General features: G+C 38.2%; 1 protein-coding gene across 1 annotated transcript in view; it reads right to left on the reverse strand.

Annotated features, from left to right (window-relative positions):
• Positions 1-11445: 11445 nt before the first annotated feature.
• sh3d21 (SH3 domain containing 21) overlaps positions 11446-17968 on the reverse strand; it is a 30387-nt gene continuing 23864 nt past the window's right edge. The window contains exons 13-17 of the mRNA XM_060922185.1: positions 15578-15737; positions 14277-14354; positions 13231-13415; positions 13072-13135; positions 11446-12917 (exon numbers count right to left, since the gene is read on the reverse strand). Of these exons, the coding sequence (XP_060778168.1) occupies positions 12885-12917; positions 13072-13135; positions 13231-13415; positions 14277-14354; positions 15578-15737 (520 nt within the window). The 3' untranslated portion in view covers positions 11446-12884. The remainder of the gene's footprint in view (positions 12918-13071; positions 13136-13230; positions 13416-14276; positions 14355-15577; positions 15738-17968) is intronic.

A 17968-nucleotide genomic window follows, 5' to 3' on the forward strand; every position in this document is an offset into this window, starting at 1 on the left:
AGGTCCGGGTTTGAGCCCCGTGGCAGGCGAGGGCCTTTCTGTGCGGAGTTTGCATGTTCTCCCCGTGTCCGCGTGGGTTTCCTCCGGGTGCTCCGGTTTTCCCCACAGTCCAAAGACATGCAGGTTAGGTTAACTGGTGACTCTAAATTGACCGTAGGTGTGAGTGTGAATGGTTGTCTGTGTCTAGGTGTCAGCCCTGTGATGACCTGGCGACTTGTCCAGGGTGTACCCCGCCTTTCGCCCGTAGTCAGCTGGGATAGGCTCCAGCTTGCCTGCAACCCTGTAGAACAGGATAAAGCGGCTACAGATAATGAGATGATATATACACACACATATACAGTGCCTTGCAAAAGTATTCATACCCCTTGAACTTTTCCACATTTTTCCACCTTACAACCACGAACTTAAAAGTTTTTTATTGAGATTTTATGTGATAGACGAACACAGAGCAGCACATAATTGTGAAGTGAAACGAAAATGATAAATGGTCTTCAAAATTTTAAACAAATAAAAATCTGAAAAATGTGGTGCGCATTAGTATTCAGCCCCCTGTACTCTGATACCTCTAAATACAATCCAGTGCAATCAATTGCCTTCAGAAGTCATCTAATTAGTTAATAGAGTCCTACTGTGTGTAATTTACTCTCAGCATAAATACACTTGTTCTGTGAAGGCCTCAGTGGTTTGTTAGAGAACACTGAAGAACAAACAGCATCATGAAGACCAAAGAACTCACCAGACATGTCAGGGATAAAGTTCTGGAGAAGTTTAAAGCAGGGTTAGGTTATAAAAAAAATATCCCAAGCTCTGAACATCTCAAGAAGCACTGTTCAATCCATCATTCAAAAATGAAAAAAGTATGGCACAACTGCAAACCTACCAAGACATGGCTATCCACCTAAACTGACAGAGCGAGCAAGGAGAGCACTGGTCAGAGAAGCAGCCAAGAGGCCCATGATCACTCTGGAGGAGCTGCAGAAATCCACAGCTCAGGTGGGAGAATCTGTGCACAGGACAACTATAAGTCGTACACTCCACAAATCTGGCCTTTTTGGAAGAGTGGCAAGAAAAAAGCCATTGTTGAAAGACAGGCATAAGAAGTCCCGTTTGCAGTTTGCCAGAAGCCATGTAGGGGACACAGCAAACATGTGGAAGAAGGTGCTTTGGTCAGATGAGACCAAAGTTGAACTTTTTGGCCTAAATGCAAAGCGCTGTGTGGTGGAAAACTAACACTGCTCATCACCCTGCACACACCATCCCCACTGTGAAACATGGTGGTGGCAGCATCATGCTATGGGGATGCTTTTCTTCAGCAGGGACAGGGAAGCTGGTCAGAGTTGATGGGAAGATGGATGGAGCTAAATACAGGGCAATCCTGGAAGAAAACCTGTTGGAGGCTGCAAAAGACTTGAGACTGGGAAGGAGATTCACCTTCCAGCAAGACAATGACCCTAAACATACAGCCAGAGCTACAATGGAATGGTTTAGATCAAAGAATATTCATGTGTTAGAATGGCCCAGTCAAAGTCCAGACCTAAATCCTATTGAGCATCTGTGGCAAGACTTGAAAATTGCTGTTCACAGACGCTCTCCATCCAATCTGGCTGAGCTTGAGCTATTTTGCAAAGAAGAATGGGCAAAAATTTCAGTGTCTAGATGTGCAAAGCTGGTAGAGATATACCACAAAAGACTTGCAGCTGCAATTGCAGCAAAAGGTGGCTCTACAAAGTATTGACACGGGGGCTGAATACTAATGCACACCACATTTTTCAGATTTTTATTTGTTTAAAATTTTGAAGACCATTCATCATTTTCGTTTCACTTCACAATTATGTGCTACTCTGTGTTGGTCTATCACATAAAATCTCAATAAAAAACTTTTAAGTTTGTGGTTGTAAGGTGGAAAAATGTGAAAAAGTTCAAGGGGTATGAATACTTTTTCAAGGCACTGTATATATATATATATATATATATATATATATATATATATACACACACACACACACACACACACACATATATCCATCCATCATCAGTAGCCACTTATCCTGTCCTACAGGGTCGCAGGCAAGCTGGAGCCTATCCCAGCTGACTACGGGCGAAAGGCGGGGTACACCCTGGACAAGTCGCCAGGTCATCACAGGGCTGACACATAGACACAGACAACCATTCACACTCACACCTACAGTCAATTTAGAGCTACCAATTAGCCTAACCTGCATATCTTTGGACTGTAGGGGAAACTGGAGCACCCGGAGGAAACCCATGCAGACATGGGGAGAACATGCAAACTCCACACAGAAAGGCCCTCGTCGGCCACTGATCTCAAACCCAGGACCTTCTTGCTGTGAGGCGACAGTGCTAACCATGAAACCACCACGACACACACACACACTAAAAAGAAAAATATATATACCTAAGATAAATACTAAATTAGAGGAATTATGAAGTAGATGAAACACACTTATTGCACATATCAGGTGGTCCTAATTGCAAAAGATTAAAAAAAAAACAGAAAACAATGCAACAACTATTGACAGACATACAGATGTGACTATGAAGGGAATCTGTATATTAGGGTCTATAATTTACATGATGTACTCCCAATATAAATGCATATGGAAAAGCATACCTGCAACTCATAGTCCAGTAGATGAGTAACTGTCACTGTACAGAGAATGCCAATAACTCTTTTTTTGAGTTTTAAATATTATTTTTAGTCTTCGGAAGAGGCTGTTTTATAACATATCCAAATACAAATGTGTAGTACAAGTGATTTTTCCATAATACTACATGAACATGTATTAAACAGCAGTTAAACTGCAGAAATTATTATTGTGCTCATCCTGTTCAACAAGTTGAAACCTTTAATGTTGTGGAATTTAGTTGATCTTAGAACATGATGGCATAGTTCTCGCTAAGAATAAGATGTAGTTATGTCTTATTTAATAATAATAATCATTTAACAATCTCTTCTGAGGATCAGGGAAATTAATTGTTATGTCTAGCTAGAATGAAGTAAGTGTAGAGTTCAAATTATGTTGTAATTGTGCATAAGACTAAAGAATGAATAATAAGTTGCAGATCAGTAGTCTTGTGCAGGGTTTTAGAATGATATTCCAGTCTGAAACTGAAGTTATCTGGTATGGATAAAACTGGGAGCGATTTGATTTAATATTTAGTAATATTCATCCATCCATTCATTTATTCATCTTCAATAACTGTTTTATCCTAATCTGGAATGAGGTGGAGCCATCGCAGGAACAGTGGGCGTAAGGGTGAAGAACACACTTTGCTACCCACTGTGCCACCATGTTGCTCTGGTAATAACCACAAAAAAAAAAAATACAGTTAAAATTATTCATATTTTGTTCAAATGGGCAGCACGGTGGTGTAGTGGTTAGCACTGTCGCCTCACAGCAAGAAGGTCCGGGTTCGAGCCCCGTGGCCGGCGAGGGCCTTTCTGTGTGGAGTTTGCATGTTCTCCCCGTGTCCGCGTGGGTTTCCTCCGGGCGCTCCGGTTTCCCCCACAGTCCAAAGACATGCAGGTTAGGTTAACTGGTGACTCTAAATTGACCGTAGGTGTGAATGGTTGTCTGTGTCTATGTGTTAGCCCTGTGATGACCTGGCGACTTGTCCAGGGTGTACCCCGCCTTTCACCCGTAGTCAGCTGGGATAGGCTCCAGCTTGCCTGCGACCCTGTAGAACAGGATAAAGCGGCTAGAGATAATGAGATGAGATGAGATGAGATGAGATGTTGTTCAAATGAACATGTCTGTCTCAGGTGTGATTAAATCTGAACAAGGCCTCAGTCAATAAAACAACACAAAATACCTGATAAATGGCACCCCCTTGAGATGAACAATAATTATTACCACTGCATTTAGAGTTTAAAAAAAAAATAAGACCAGTTTGCAGTACCACCTACCTAATGTATTTGTAATGTAATGTATTTGTCTCATCTCATCTCATTATCTCTAGCCGCTTTATCCTTCTACAGGGTCGCAGGCAAGCTGGAGCCTATCCCAGCTGACTACGGGCGAAAGGCGGGGTACACCCTGGACAAGTCGCCAGGTCATCACAGGGCTGACACATAGACACAGACAACCATTCACACTCACATTCACACCTACGGTCAATTTAGAGTCACCAGTTAACCTAACCTGCATGTCTTTGGACTGTGGGGGAAACCGGAGCACCCGGAGGAAACCCACACGGACACGGGGAGAACATGCAAACTCCACACAGAAAGGCCCTTGCCGGCCCCGGGGCTCGAACCCAGGACCTTCTTGCTGTGAGGCGACAGCGCTAACCACTACACCACCGTGCCGCCGTAATGTATTTGTAATATACAAATTATATACAATATTTATAAACTCAGGTTTATAAACAACATTTAACAATTCATAAATCTACATACCATTAGGAAGTGTTCCAATAATCAGATTAATTAGACTATTTTAATGAGACTAGTTGAATGTTAGCAGGGACACAGAGTATTTATAAACCAAAAGGGAAGGGTTTTATTTTATGCAAGTGTAATATAGCAATAGGTACTAAAAAGTGATACCTCCCTGTGCACTGTATAAACAATTCAACAACACATGACATTCTCCTATAAATCATTTGCAAATAATTGATGGTAAAAAATACAAATAAAAAAAATAAAAACTCACAATATTTATTTTTATTCTGTCAGGACATCATATCTGTATTGTCTAATACAGTGACTTGCATAAATATTCACCCCTTGAAGTTTTCTACATTTTGGAGTGTTACAACCTGGAACTGAAATACACTTAATTGGAATTATGTGTCTTGGATTGATGCAAAAACAGCCCACATAGTTTTCAAAATTATTTACAAATGAAACATGTAATATTTGTGGTTGCATATGTAATCGCTCCATTGCTGTGAAACTCCCCTAAATTAGTTCAAGCGCAACCAGCTGCCAGCAAAGTTGCATAATTAGTGGAATGGATCCCACTTGTGTGCAATGAAAGTGTCATTTGATCTCAGTATACATGTACATGTTCCTGGAAGATACTAGTTTGTTAGAGGACATACTGTAACAAACATTGGTAAAAGCATCCATCCATCCATCCATTATACCGTATGTAGCCGCTTATCCTGTTCTACAGGGTCGCAGGCAAGCTGGAGCCTATCCCAGCTGACCATTTAGAACCACCAGTTAACCTAACCTGCATGTCTTTGGACTGTGGGGGAAACCGGAGCACCTGGAGGAAACCCACACAGACACAGGGAGAACATGCAAACTCCACACAGAAAGGCCCTCGCCGGCCGCTGGGCTCAGCGAGCCCATATATATATATATATATATATATATATAATCTCATTATCTCTAGCCGCTTTATCCTGTTCTACAGGGTCGCAGGCAAGCTGGAGCCTATCCCAGCTGACTACGGGCGAAAGGCGGGGTACACCCTAGACAAGTCGCCAGGTCATCACAGGACTGACACATAGACACAGACAACCATTTACACTCACATTCACACCTACGGTCAATTTAGAGTCAGCAGTTAACCTAACCTGCATTTCTTTGGACTGTGGGGGAAACCGGAGCACCTGGAGGAAACCCACGCGGACACGGGGAGAACATGCCGCACAGAAAGGCCCTCGCCGGCCACGGGGCTCGAACCCAGACCTTCTTGCTGTGAGGCGACAGCGCTAACCATTACACCACCATGCCGCCCCCATATATATATATATATATATATATATATATATATATATATATATATACAGTGGTGCTTGAAAGTTTGTGAACCCTTTAGATTTTTCTATATTTCTGTATAAATATGACCTAAAACATCATCAGATTTTCACAGAAGTCCTAAAAGTAGATAAAGAGAATCCAGTTAAACAAATGAGACAAAAATATTATACTTGGTCATTTATTTATTGAGGAAAATGATCCAATATTACATATCTGTGAGTGGCAACAATATGTGAACCTTTGCTTTCAGTATCTGGTGTGACCCCCTTGTGCAGCAATAACTGCAACTAAACATTTCTGCTAACTGTTGATCAGTCCTGCACACGAGCTTGGAGGAATTTTAGCCCATTCCTCCAAACAGCTTCAACTCTGGGATGTTGGTGGGTGTCCTCACAGGAACTGCTCACTTCAGGTCCTTCCACAACATTTCGATTGGATTAAGGTCAGGGCTTTGACTTGGCTATTCCAAAACATTAACTTTATTCTTCTTTAACCATTCTTTGGTAGAACAACTTGTGTGCTTAGGGTTATTGTCTTGCTGCATGACCCACCTTCTCTTGAGATTCAGTTCATGGACAGATGTCCTGACATTTTCCTTTAGAATTCGCCAGTATAATTCAGAATTCATTGTTCCATCAATGATGGCAAACCATCCTGGTCCAGACGCAGCAAAACAGGCCCAAATCATGATATTACCACCATCATGTTTCACAGATGGGATAAGGTTCGTATGCTGGAATGCAGTGTTTTCCTTTCTCCAAACATAATGCTTCTCATTTCAACCAAAAAGTTCTATTTTGGTCTCATCCGTCCACAAAACATTTTTTCAATCGCCTTCTGGCTTGTCCACGTGATCTTTAGCAAACCAGGTCAAAAACTACACGTAGCTTAAAACAAAAGAAAAACTACACGTAGCTTAAAACAAAGGATCAGCGAACATAAGAGTTCGATTAGACGGGCTGATCTTAATTATCCTGTGGCTTGTCACTTTGTAGAGTGTGCCCACCCTGTTTCTTCCCTTCGGTTTCAGGGAATTGAGCAAGTTAAATTGTCAAGGGGTGGAAACATTGATAAAGTGCTATGTCAAAGGGAATTGTTTTGGATCCATACATTAGATGCCCTACAACCCAAAGGGTTAAATGTAGACTTTGACATGAGTGTTATGTTATGATTGGAGGTATACCATTTGTTAAGTCTTGAAACTGCAGTTTATGAAGTTCTTGCTGATGTTTATGCAGTTATCTTGAACTTACATTTGCTTATATGTGTGTGTGTACTCAAGTTTGTATGTAAAAAGATGTATGTTTTTGTGGTGGGTAATTTTATTGGTGTATTTGGGGTCAATTTAATGCCAGCTACCTTGGGTAGAGGAAATATGAAACCAGGAAGAACAGAAAAATTACAACTCCCACATTTGGACTACAACTCATCTGTGCAGGTGTGACTGAGCACCTTAATGAATCTTAATTGATTAGTTTGTTGTATGCTCCATCTGTTTGTGCCCTGAGGAAGGTCTCTGACCGAAAGCTTGGCAATTAAATGAACAAAAGGATCTAAGTGTGCAGACATTTTTTCTTGTTTCAACAGTTTTTTGGTTTTGTTTTGCACCTTTTCATCGTGAGTGCGGTGTGATCCATTTAAAAAACATTTTATATTTTAAAATTGTGGCATGTTGTTTAAAAATTGATCATTATTGAAAGCAGCTCTTTGTCAGGAACCTCAGCAGTAGGGCTGGGTGCCACACATTTCATTCAATGACACTTTCCCTATATTTTACTTATTTTGACTGAGAAATATTTTATTGACAATTTTGATAACCCTTCACTTTTAATCCAGGTCTGTAGTGTGAAATGTTCTCGGCTGTGTTTTTGTTTAAACATGTTTTCCAAATTGTAGCTGTGTTTAATTCATATCCAGAAAAATATATATTCCAATATAATATACTCAGCATAAACATTTTAAATAGATTCTATATTTTTGGTCCATCCATGACATATTACTAAAGTAGCCTATTTACTGTTGTTGATGTGGGTCACTTGCTGTTAGCCAATTCACTTTCTCGTACCAGGAGAGCTGAAAGGAACAAGTATTATTCCCTACCTTTTTCACCAAGTCAATTTGAGGCGTTGGTCTACCCTGCTCTTTAATTTTAATTTTTTCCTCGAAAGGAAGACTGGCAAATGGCTTCGCCAAAATTAAATCAGCAATGCTTGGCATCCGTGCGCAGCTTTCTTGCTAGCTGACTAGCCCCCTCAAGTTCAAGTTCAGTCACTCAAATAAACAAAATTTCTGGAACTAAGATAGCAAACTTGACAACACTATATTTACACTTTATTTACAATAAAAATATATACAAACTAAAAAAGCTGGTAGAAACCGTATGTAATGAATGAAATCGAAATGTAAGCTGATCTCTTACAATACACCACAGCACTTGCGATCCGCATGGGACTGAACTGAGATTCACCGCTGCCTGTCTATATTTGAAACGAGCTGTCAGTCAAAGAAAATATCCAGCCACTTTCACCAATCACCATCTCCTCGCGGAAACTGCCATGTCCCTCCCACTGTGAGGCTGGGAGTCCGTAGGCGGGCATTTTCGCAGTATTTGTCCAATAATCGTCTTGCATTTTGATATTGAAAGCGCAGAGCTCCCAAATGCCGTTGAAGTGCACTGAGGCTGCGCTGCATCGTGCTGTCGAGGGGGAAAAACTCACGCACACATTAAAGTTATAAGGGAATGATTTTGCACTGTAGTGGGTTGAGCCAAGGCCGGATTAACTATATGGGCCTGCGGCACAGTGCCCAGGGGCACCAACCACTCACGGCCAGTGGGGGGGCACCACATGACAAACTTTAAAAATATTTTTCGTGAATGTTTGTACACTTAAAATGGTTATACACTTGACATTGTTAAATAGTCATATATAATCCATTATGAACACTTTCATAAGAACAACAATAAACATAATTCTGAGCAAGAGTGGCCTATGTGACCATTAACCCTCCTTTCCTCAACCTGTCAGTTGAGCCAGTCCACCTACGGTGAAATGTATCAATTTTTTTAAAACCACGGTAGAAATGAAAAATGGACAGACATCAATTGAGTGGTTGTGCAAAGAGAAAATTAGAGAGGCTCCAGGCGTGTAGCTGCAATTAAAAATGTTCCAGTGTTAGATCTTTTTTTTTTTAAATATAAAAACATCGACAACTGCTGTCACTACCAGCGCTGAAGCCGAAGCTAGTGAAATCAGCGATGCTAGTGAGGGAGATGGCCCTGCTAGCACTAGCCGGGGAGATGCTACAACCACAGCCAGTGTTAGCCGAGGGAGACATACAAATATATGCTGCTCATTTTTGAATAAGACATTTCAATATGCCTCCATGCATATCGTTGGTTGTTTTCAGTGAATTTGATGGGCTGATGTAGCCTACTTAATAAATTTTCAATGAGGAAGAATGACCTTGTTTATGTGTACTATTGTTTATGTATATGCTACTATTTTTGACAGCAAAAGGCAAGGTTTGTGAGTGTGTGCAGGAGGTTACTGAACGTGTGCGCGCAGGGTGTGTGTGTGTGGGGGGGGGGGGGGGGGGGGCACTTGAGGTATAGTGCCCAGGGGCACCGCATTGGCTTAATACGGCACTGGGTTGAGCACATATATTTCTATGATTCTGGATCTGAAATAGCAATGTTATAAGGTCGGCTATAACATAAGCCTAGCGCAATTCATCCTACACGATGTTCATCATTTTTAGAGGAGGCTGAGCCTCCCTCACTGTCTTAGAGCAATCGCCCGTGGTGTGCACCATTATTACATTTGCATGCTGCTTTTGAAGTTTGAAATAAATTATTTTTAAAAAATAATCACTTGTGTATTTATACTAAACCAGTTATCCACCTCAGGCTCAGTGAATATCGGTGAATAATAACCTTGCCTTCATCAAAAAAATTACACATATACAAGTGTTTTACTGTGGAAAATACACCACTTGTATTTTTCATATGAGCTACATCCGGGACATGGAGAACCAAAACTGTGACATAAATCTCTGTATGTCACTTGTGATGAAATCAATGAATTGTTTTGATAAATTTGCATTCTTTTTGTTTGTGATTGTGTCTATATAATAAAAAGAAAATCACAAGTTGACTTGAAGATGTGAGTTTTATATTGTCATGTTGAAAAAGTCACATTTTTCATACAAATTGCATTGTGGATCTGAGTAGCATATTTTCCAATATTTCACTCCAATGATGTCACTCCCAGTGTTCTCCCAATGCCTAGACACACGTTGTCAAAATGGTGAACTGGTTCAAAATTAAAATTCTTTTGATTAACTTGCTTATTTCTTTTTGTGGATGTGTCTATATAATATGAAGAACATTACACAGTAGTGCGAAGATATGACGTTTATCTTCTTGTGTTGAAAAATATATCACTCATTCGCTTCACTCACTCATGATATATCCATTCACCACTCGAAGATAAACTTCATATTTTCACGCAACTATGTAATATCCTATATATTGTATATAAAATTAATACTTTTCCACAACTATGGATCTATCTCCCAAATTTTAAACATTCTGTAAATCACCATTAAAGTGCCATTCCACCATTGGATGTATTCTTTGCCATAAAATACAATATATTTTATGACAACATGACTAGACAGAGAAATCTTTTAGCTTCAAAATGATATATCAAACATAATTTTTTGACAACGACAAGTATATTAATTTTGCAACCAAAGTCACCTACCCTTTTAATTTCCTCGCGGTAGTGAAACGTGATGTCATCGGCAGGTTCCCCTTCTTGTGTACCACGTGTCGATCTATTTTTAGACCAGGAAACCCCCAAAGTGAGAGAGTCATTTCTCCTCGTATATGGGGGCCAAAAAAATTGCGAAAAATTTTGAGTTAATCTTTCAGTTAGCTAGATTTATTGGTATTAGTTAGATTTATTGGTATTATTTTTATCGCGTTCTATCCGCCATTGCTGATAATATGTGCCACGTCACACGTCACATGGTACACAAGAAGGGGAACCTGCCGATGACATCACGCACGGAAATTAAAAGGGTAGGTGACTTTGGTCGCAAAATTAATATACTTGTCGTTGTCAAAAAATTATGTTTGATATATCATTTTGAAGCTAAAAGATTTCTCTATCTAGTGATACCATTTATATATGTTGTCAAAATATATTGTATTTTATGCCAAAGAATACATCCAATGGTGGAATGGCACTTTAAATCTATAATTTAAAAAAATGGAAAGAAGATGGTACAAGCATGACTCTGCCATGCTTGTACCATATGCATGCATGGAGGCAGAAAGGCAAAGGGTTAATTTATGGGTTTCACACCATTTGGGCTGAATATGTATGCAGGTTTAACCAAAGCAGTCACAGTGAAGGCTGATCCTTTGCCACAGACAGCCGTTAAAAAAAAAAAAAAAAAACGCATAAAATTTCATTTCCTGCTTATTTATAAGCAAGTCCAATGATGGCATGCTCTTTTTTGCACTACAAAAATATTCAACAATAGCTTAAAAAAAAAAACAACTCCATGCAGTCACCAACCTCAGCTCAAGATTAATCCAGCAACCCTGCTGCTGTAAGGTAGCAATGTTAGCTAAGTACCCAAATAATTTTAATATAAATAATAAAATATATTACATGGCTGATTCTAGGTCACATTAGTTATTTGTTATATATTCACTTTTATTCCATCACCTTAAATTCACGTTTCACAGTGAAGCTCTAGTGTCACAGTACAAATCCCAAGAAAACATTGCAGTTCTGTAAAAGTAATTCTTAACCTTAAAAAACTTTGTGGTGTACACAATTAAATAGACATAACTTTAACACAACTCAGTTCAAAGTGAGGCAAGGCAAGAAACAGGGGAAAATATATCATTGGTTCAGCCAGCAGATGATAATAATAACAACAACATTTGAGCATCAGAGACTTTTTCAGCTTCTTAAAATAGCTAAGTACATCTTATCTATTTGAAAGTGCCTTTAAATTAGTTTCAGTATTCTGTATCACATTAGTACATGTTGTTTTGTACTGTTTTAAGGGAGATATACTAATGTGAAATCTACCACCTTGGAAAACATAGAACAAAAAAATGGTGATACTTTGCATCAAGGTTCGCTTAACTAACATCAAATAATACATTAGTTAACATCAAAAAGCTGTAATGTTCAGCATTAATTAATCATATGTAATGTCAAGTAAAAAGCAAAGCAAGTCAACAAAAGTATTAACTGACGTTTGTTTAAAGGCTAATTACAACTTGAAGTGAACTCTGGTCTTCAGGTGTAAATCTTAGAACTTTCCTTTCAGCCTCATTTCTGAATTTTGTCACTTAGCAACCTCAAACGTTCATTATGGTGTTATTTCATATTAGTCATTATGGACTTCATTTTAAATATTAATTGTATGAACATTGGTTAAGGTGTAATTTCTTTTTGACTATTTGGTTTATTTAAAAAAATCAATTAATACAGGTGTCAGTTGGTTTGTTAATGTTACTTATGGTGTATTAATGCTGAAGTACAGTACATGATTCATTCATGTTAACGAATGTATTAAACCATGTTAGTTGAGTGAACCTTAAAGCATTACCAAAGGTTTCAATGTAGATAATGGTATGTGTATCTGGAAAAATACAAACAGTTATTCTGAATAGAGTTAAAGATTACTCATGAAATATAATTTAAAATATGGGTTTTATACATCAAATATGAAAATAGAACATTATGATGTTTAGAATATATACAGCATGAAGACTCAGAGCAGACAGAGTACCATAAAACACAAAGCTATGCACACAAAACAAAAGGTCTTGGTGTCATAGAAATGTTCGATAAAGGAGGTACATTTTTCTTTTTCTATCAGCAATAATTGCTTTTCCAAGTCCAGTTAGAAGACATGGAAAATTACATTCTCCTTCTTGTAAATCCAATATATATAAGAAAAGCTGAATCAATAATTGCTTTGAGGGCCGATGTGTGGGTCTGCAGGTCAATCTGCGTGGTCTCTTAACTCACACTCTGTGTTGTGGAATCCTGATTTGCATTCCACTGAGAGCAGCACAGCATATAAAAACCACAATCTCAAATCTGAGATATAGTTACTTCTGCCTCCTCAGCACTTGTACCTCATCCTGCAAACAGGGGTCATTTTAATAGCTGGACTGATAATCAATTACATTTACTGTAGATACATAGAAAAAGCAAGAATATTTTCTAAATATTTAATAACAACAGAATGGCATTTTGATCTAAAATATTTTTACATGAATTCAGGACTCCACTTACCTGTAATTTCATTCGTTTGCTCCTTTCCTCATTTAGCTCATCTTTAAGCTCTTTCATGTCTGTACTGTTTAAAGAATAACAGTATTTTATATCATGATAATTACATATGACCTATATATTGCAGTGTGGTATTAGTGCTATTTGATAGATGATACTCACTCGTGTCTGGTTTTGAACAGTTCCATTTCCATGCGCAGTTCTTTCAGTTCAGCTAGAACCTGCTCCAGTGTTGGTTTCTCCTGCTGGACCTCTACTGGTTTTGTCTGAGTTTTACATGGAGTGGGATGCTGAGGTGCTAAAATAGTAGAGGGCTTGTTGTTCAGTGGTAAATTATTTCCTGTGGCCTGCAAGACATAATTGTGTTATTTTCTTGATTATTGCAAGTGCTACAATAATATAAAAGTGTATTTTAATACCCTGAAAAATAAATCTGAAATAGTAATATCTGGCATAGATAATGATATTGACAAAAATACATGTCTAGTAATATATACAAAACAACCTAGACTCATTAAAAACAAAAATCATACCACAAACAAATCCGAGAACTAGAGAAGTCAGTATTTCTATTTTGTTTAATTATCCTAATCAAATAAATTCATACTTGCACAGCTTTTATGACATTTAATATACGCTGATGTAGTCAGAGCAAAAACTATTATAAACAAATTGTGGGGGTTAGGCAGTGAGGGGTAAAATGGAAAATAAATTATTTAAAATAAGACAGTATCAGACCTGCCTACCATTACGCATTTTGCATAAGAGCTCCACATTTTAACATCAGAGCATTCTGTAACACATCCAACATATGGCAAAAGAGCTGCCATTGTCATAATAAAAATGACGGCTCAACATTTATGCATGTGTTTTGAACTCTCTGATATTAACTGAAATGCTCTAGAAACCATGTCCACTCACCCCCATTTCACACTAGTAATGTTTTGACCTGTGTTCATAGTGCTTGAAACATGCATCAATGAAGTGCTCTATTAAGGTAAATGGAGAAGGTTTTGAGTTCCTGAAAATTTTTCAGCTGAAAATGTTCTCAAAACACTGGGATGAGGGTCTCATGGGGGGAAAAAATGCAGTCCAATTGATCATGATGCACTTTTTGGTTGCTAGATTATCATATTTTGTGCATAGTCATAGTAATTAGTCTTCAGGCAATAGATTTCCTTTTCTGAATGAAAATTCTGATTTCAAACCTTGGGAGAAACTGGAAGTGTTTCATCAGCTCCATCTGTTTCTGTTGATGCCTCATTTTGGTTGGTGTCATGGGATACCTTCACAGAAAAATAAGGGATTGGACAAATTTCCACAAGCATGACAGTTGCAGTTATAGGCCTATGATAAAGTACTCTTCATTAGCAAAAGATTTTGAACATTTGAAACCATTGGTATATTCTCAGTACTGCTTTACTCCCAGTGTTTAACAAGCCTCCTAGAGCAGTGTGCAGACCTAACATTTACTGAACATGTACCTAAACACGAGGCAAATGGTAATTAAATCAGCCTTACCACCTATATGACTCCATATATTTTAAGATAATAACTCAGATGAAAAGTATGTCTTGTGGGTCTTGTACAACTTAACCATCCATAAAACTTAACCATCCTTTCAAATGTGTTTTTAGTTTAAGATTAAAAGTATCTTTACAGCCATTTCATATCCATTTATGTTTTGAAATGTAAGTGTATATGTAGAAGACAAAGGAGTTTTGACAATTGCAGAACATAGGTGTGACACCAGAATCCATGATTCTAGGAATCCGGTTGCTGTACATTATACACACACCAATGGAGCATCATTGCCTGTTTTTGTTATTGACAGAAAATTATTTTACATTCATAAATGTATACTTTTACACTATTACACTTGTACATGTGGTCTAAACCAATAATTAAATATTAAGCCTATGATGTAATTAACTTAATATGGCTTAATATGACGATGCCAGATTAAAAAGAATTAGTACCATACAGTGCTCTCCTTATGAAGGGCAACACACTTCTCCCTCATTTGGTTCATGTGTTCTCTTATCTTTCCCATGTTGATGGATGACTAAGGGAATTTGGGCTCTGTGTCACCTCATATTTGTTAATATGAGAATATTTTAAAAAATTATCAGATTAGAGTTTTATTAACAGTGGCTAGTAATCTCACTTAAATGTATTTGAAATAAGATTAAAAGATTGATCACATATGAAATTGGCTTTCCTGCTCTTCTGAATGCTTTACTGAATATTGACAAGAAGCAAATTCCAAATGAATTTAACGGTTACCCTGTCCTTTGTGGGCACACATTCTCACAAGTAACACTGAATACTTGCACCATCCTAAGAAAAAAATGTGTTGAACTGATGTTTTATTGACCAAAACACACCTGATTAATCCAGGGTAAATGATCATTAGTTATTGAAGAGAATATCAAATACAATGGGTACCCTGGAATATGAACAATTATTTTGGTAAATGACAGATTTAATGTGTACAGGAAAGACTTACAGGTGTGTGTGATGGTGGTCTCCTCTGTGGAGGTTTGACCCTGTTGGCTGTGGGATGGTTGAGTTTCACAGAAGACATGTCGACTCCATCAAACTGGTCTGAATCTTTAGGCTTATTGTTTGTGGGTTTTGGTGAAACAGGAGGCTGGTCATCAGTTGGCCTAAAAAAGGAAAATGTATCCTTGTCTAAAAACTGTGTGGAATTGGAAATTGCCAACATGTTATAATCCACCTGCATATACTGTTTGTTAGTAATGTTGTAGGTGTACACAAAGTGTAAAAAACTAGACAAACCAGAACACCAGAAAATCTGAGGAATTTTCTTTGAAGTAATTAAGGTGTGTAGTTTCTGCCTGTGCTATTAATCTTTTTTGTGCTGACCTGCAGTGATGAGGTAAATGTCATACTCAGCCAACCCAGAACTATCAATTATTAACAACAGCTCCTTCTACAACACTCCATTTTAAGTTGTTTCCTTTTTGAAATACAACCCCAATTCCAAAAAAAAGTTGGGATGCAGTGTAAACTGTAAATAAAAACAGAATGTGATAATTTGCAAATCACGAACACCCAATATTTCATTGAAAAATAGTCTAAAGACAACATATCAAATGCTGAAACTGAGAAATTTTTACTGTTTTTTGAAAAATATATGCTCATTTTGAATTTGATGTCAGCAATACGTTTCAAAAAAGTTGGAACAGGGGGATGTTTACCACTGTGTTGCATCACCTCTACTTTTAATGACACTCTTTAAACATTTGGGAACTGAGCTCTACTCACCCCTCCAGCCCCTTCCCCCTTCTTCAGATGCACTCTAACCTGTCTGGTACACTAACTACCCTCTGTACACATACCACTTTAAACATAGACTCTGCTGCTATTGATCCTTCTACCTCATAAGCAAATTGCACCACACTATATTTTTGTATATACTGTTTTTTTAATTATCATATTTATACATATTGTATCACTGTACAGTTATTTATCCACATACTGCCACCTTGCACACTGTCATAATTTTTATGTTTAATGTTTTTGTTTTTTATTATGTGTTTAACTGTACTTCTCTGCATGCCTTTAAATTGCCCCTAGGGGACAAATAAAGTGTTTTTGAATTTGAATTGACAGAGAAATGTTGTCCCATTCTTGCCTGATATACAATTTCAGTTGCTCAACAGCTCGGGGTCTCCTTTGTCGTATTTTGCGCTTCAGAATGCGCCAAAAGTTTTAAATGGGAGACAGGTCTGGACTGCAGGCAAGCCAGTTTAGCACCCAGACTCTTTTACTATGGAGCCATGCAGTTTTAATTTGTGCAGAAAATGGTTTGGCATTGTCTTGGTGAAAGAAGAAAGGCCTTCCCTGAAAAAGATTTTGTCTGGATGGCAGCATATTGCTCTGAAACGTGTATATATACAGTGGTGCTTGAAAGTTTGTGAACCCTTTAGAATTTTCTATATAACTGCATAAATATGACCTAAAACATCATCAGATTTTCACACAAGTCCTAAAAGGAGATAAAGAGAACCCAGCTAAACAAATGAGACAAAAATATTATACTTGGTCATTTATTTATTGAGAAAAATGATCAAAAATTACATATCTGTGAGTGGCAAAAGTATGTGAACCTCTAGGATTAGCAGTTAATTTGAAGGTAAAATTAGAGTCAGGTGTTTTCAATCAATGGGGTGACAATCAGGTGTGAGTGGGCACCCTGTTTTATTTAAAGAACAGGGATCTGTCAAAGTCTGATCTTCACAACACATGTTTGTGGAAGTGAATCATGGCACGAACAAAGGAGTTTTCTGAGGACCTCAGAAAAAGCGTTGTTGATGCTCATCAGGTTGGAAAAGGTTACAAAACCATCTCTAAAGAGTTTGGACTCCACCAATCCACAGTCAGACAGATTGTGTACAAATGGAGGAAATTCAAGACCATTGTTACCCTCCCCAGAAGTGGTCGACCAACAAGGATCACTCCAAGAGCAAGGCGTGTAATAGTCGGCAAGGTCACAAAGGACCCCAGGGTAACTTCTAAGCAACTGAAGGCCTCTCTCACATTGGCTAATGTTAATGTTCATGAGTCCACCATCAGGAGAACACTGAACAACAATGGTGTACATGGCAGGGTTGCAAGGAGAAAGCCACTGCTCTCCAAAAAGAACATTGCTGCTCGTCTGCAGTTTGCTAAAGATCACGTGGACAAGCCAGAAGTCTATTGGAAAAATGTTTTGTGGATGGATGAGACCAAAATAGAACTTTCCAGTTTAAATGAGAAGCGTTATGTTTGGAGAAAGGAAAACACTGTATTCCAGCATAAGAACCTTATCCCATCTGTGAAACGTGGTGGTAGTATCATGGTTTGGGCCTATTTTGCTGCATCTGGGCCAGGA

This window comes from Neoarius graeffei, chromosome 5 (genome assembly GCF_027579695.1).
Source record: "Neoarius graeffei isolate fNeoGra1 chromosome 5, fNeoGra1.pri, whole genome shotgun sequence".
Lineage (NCBI taxonomy): Eukaryota > Metazoa > Chordata > Actinopteri > Siluriformes > Ariidae > Neoarius > Neoarius graeffei.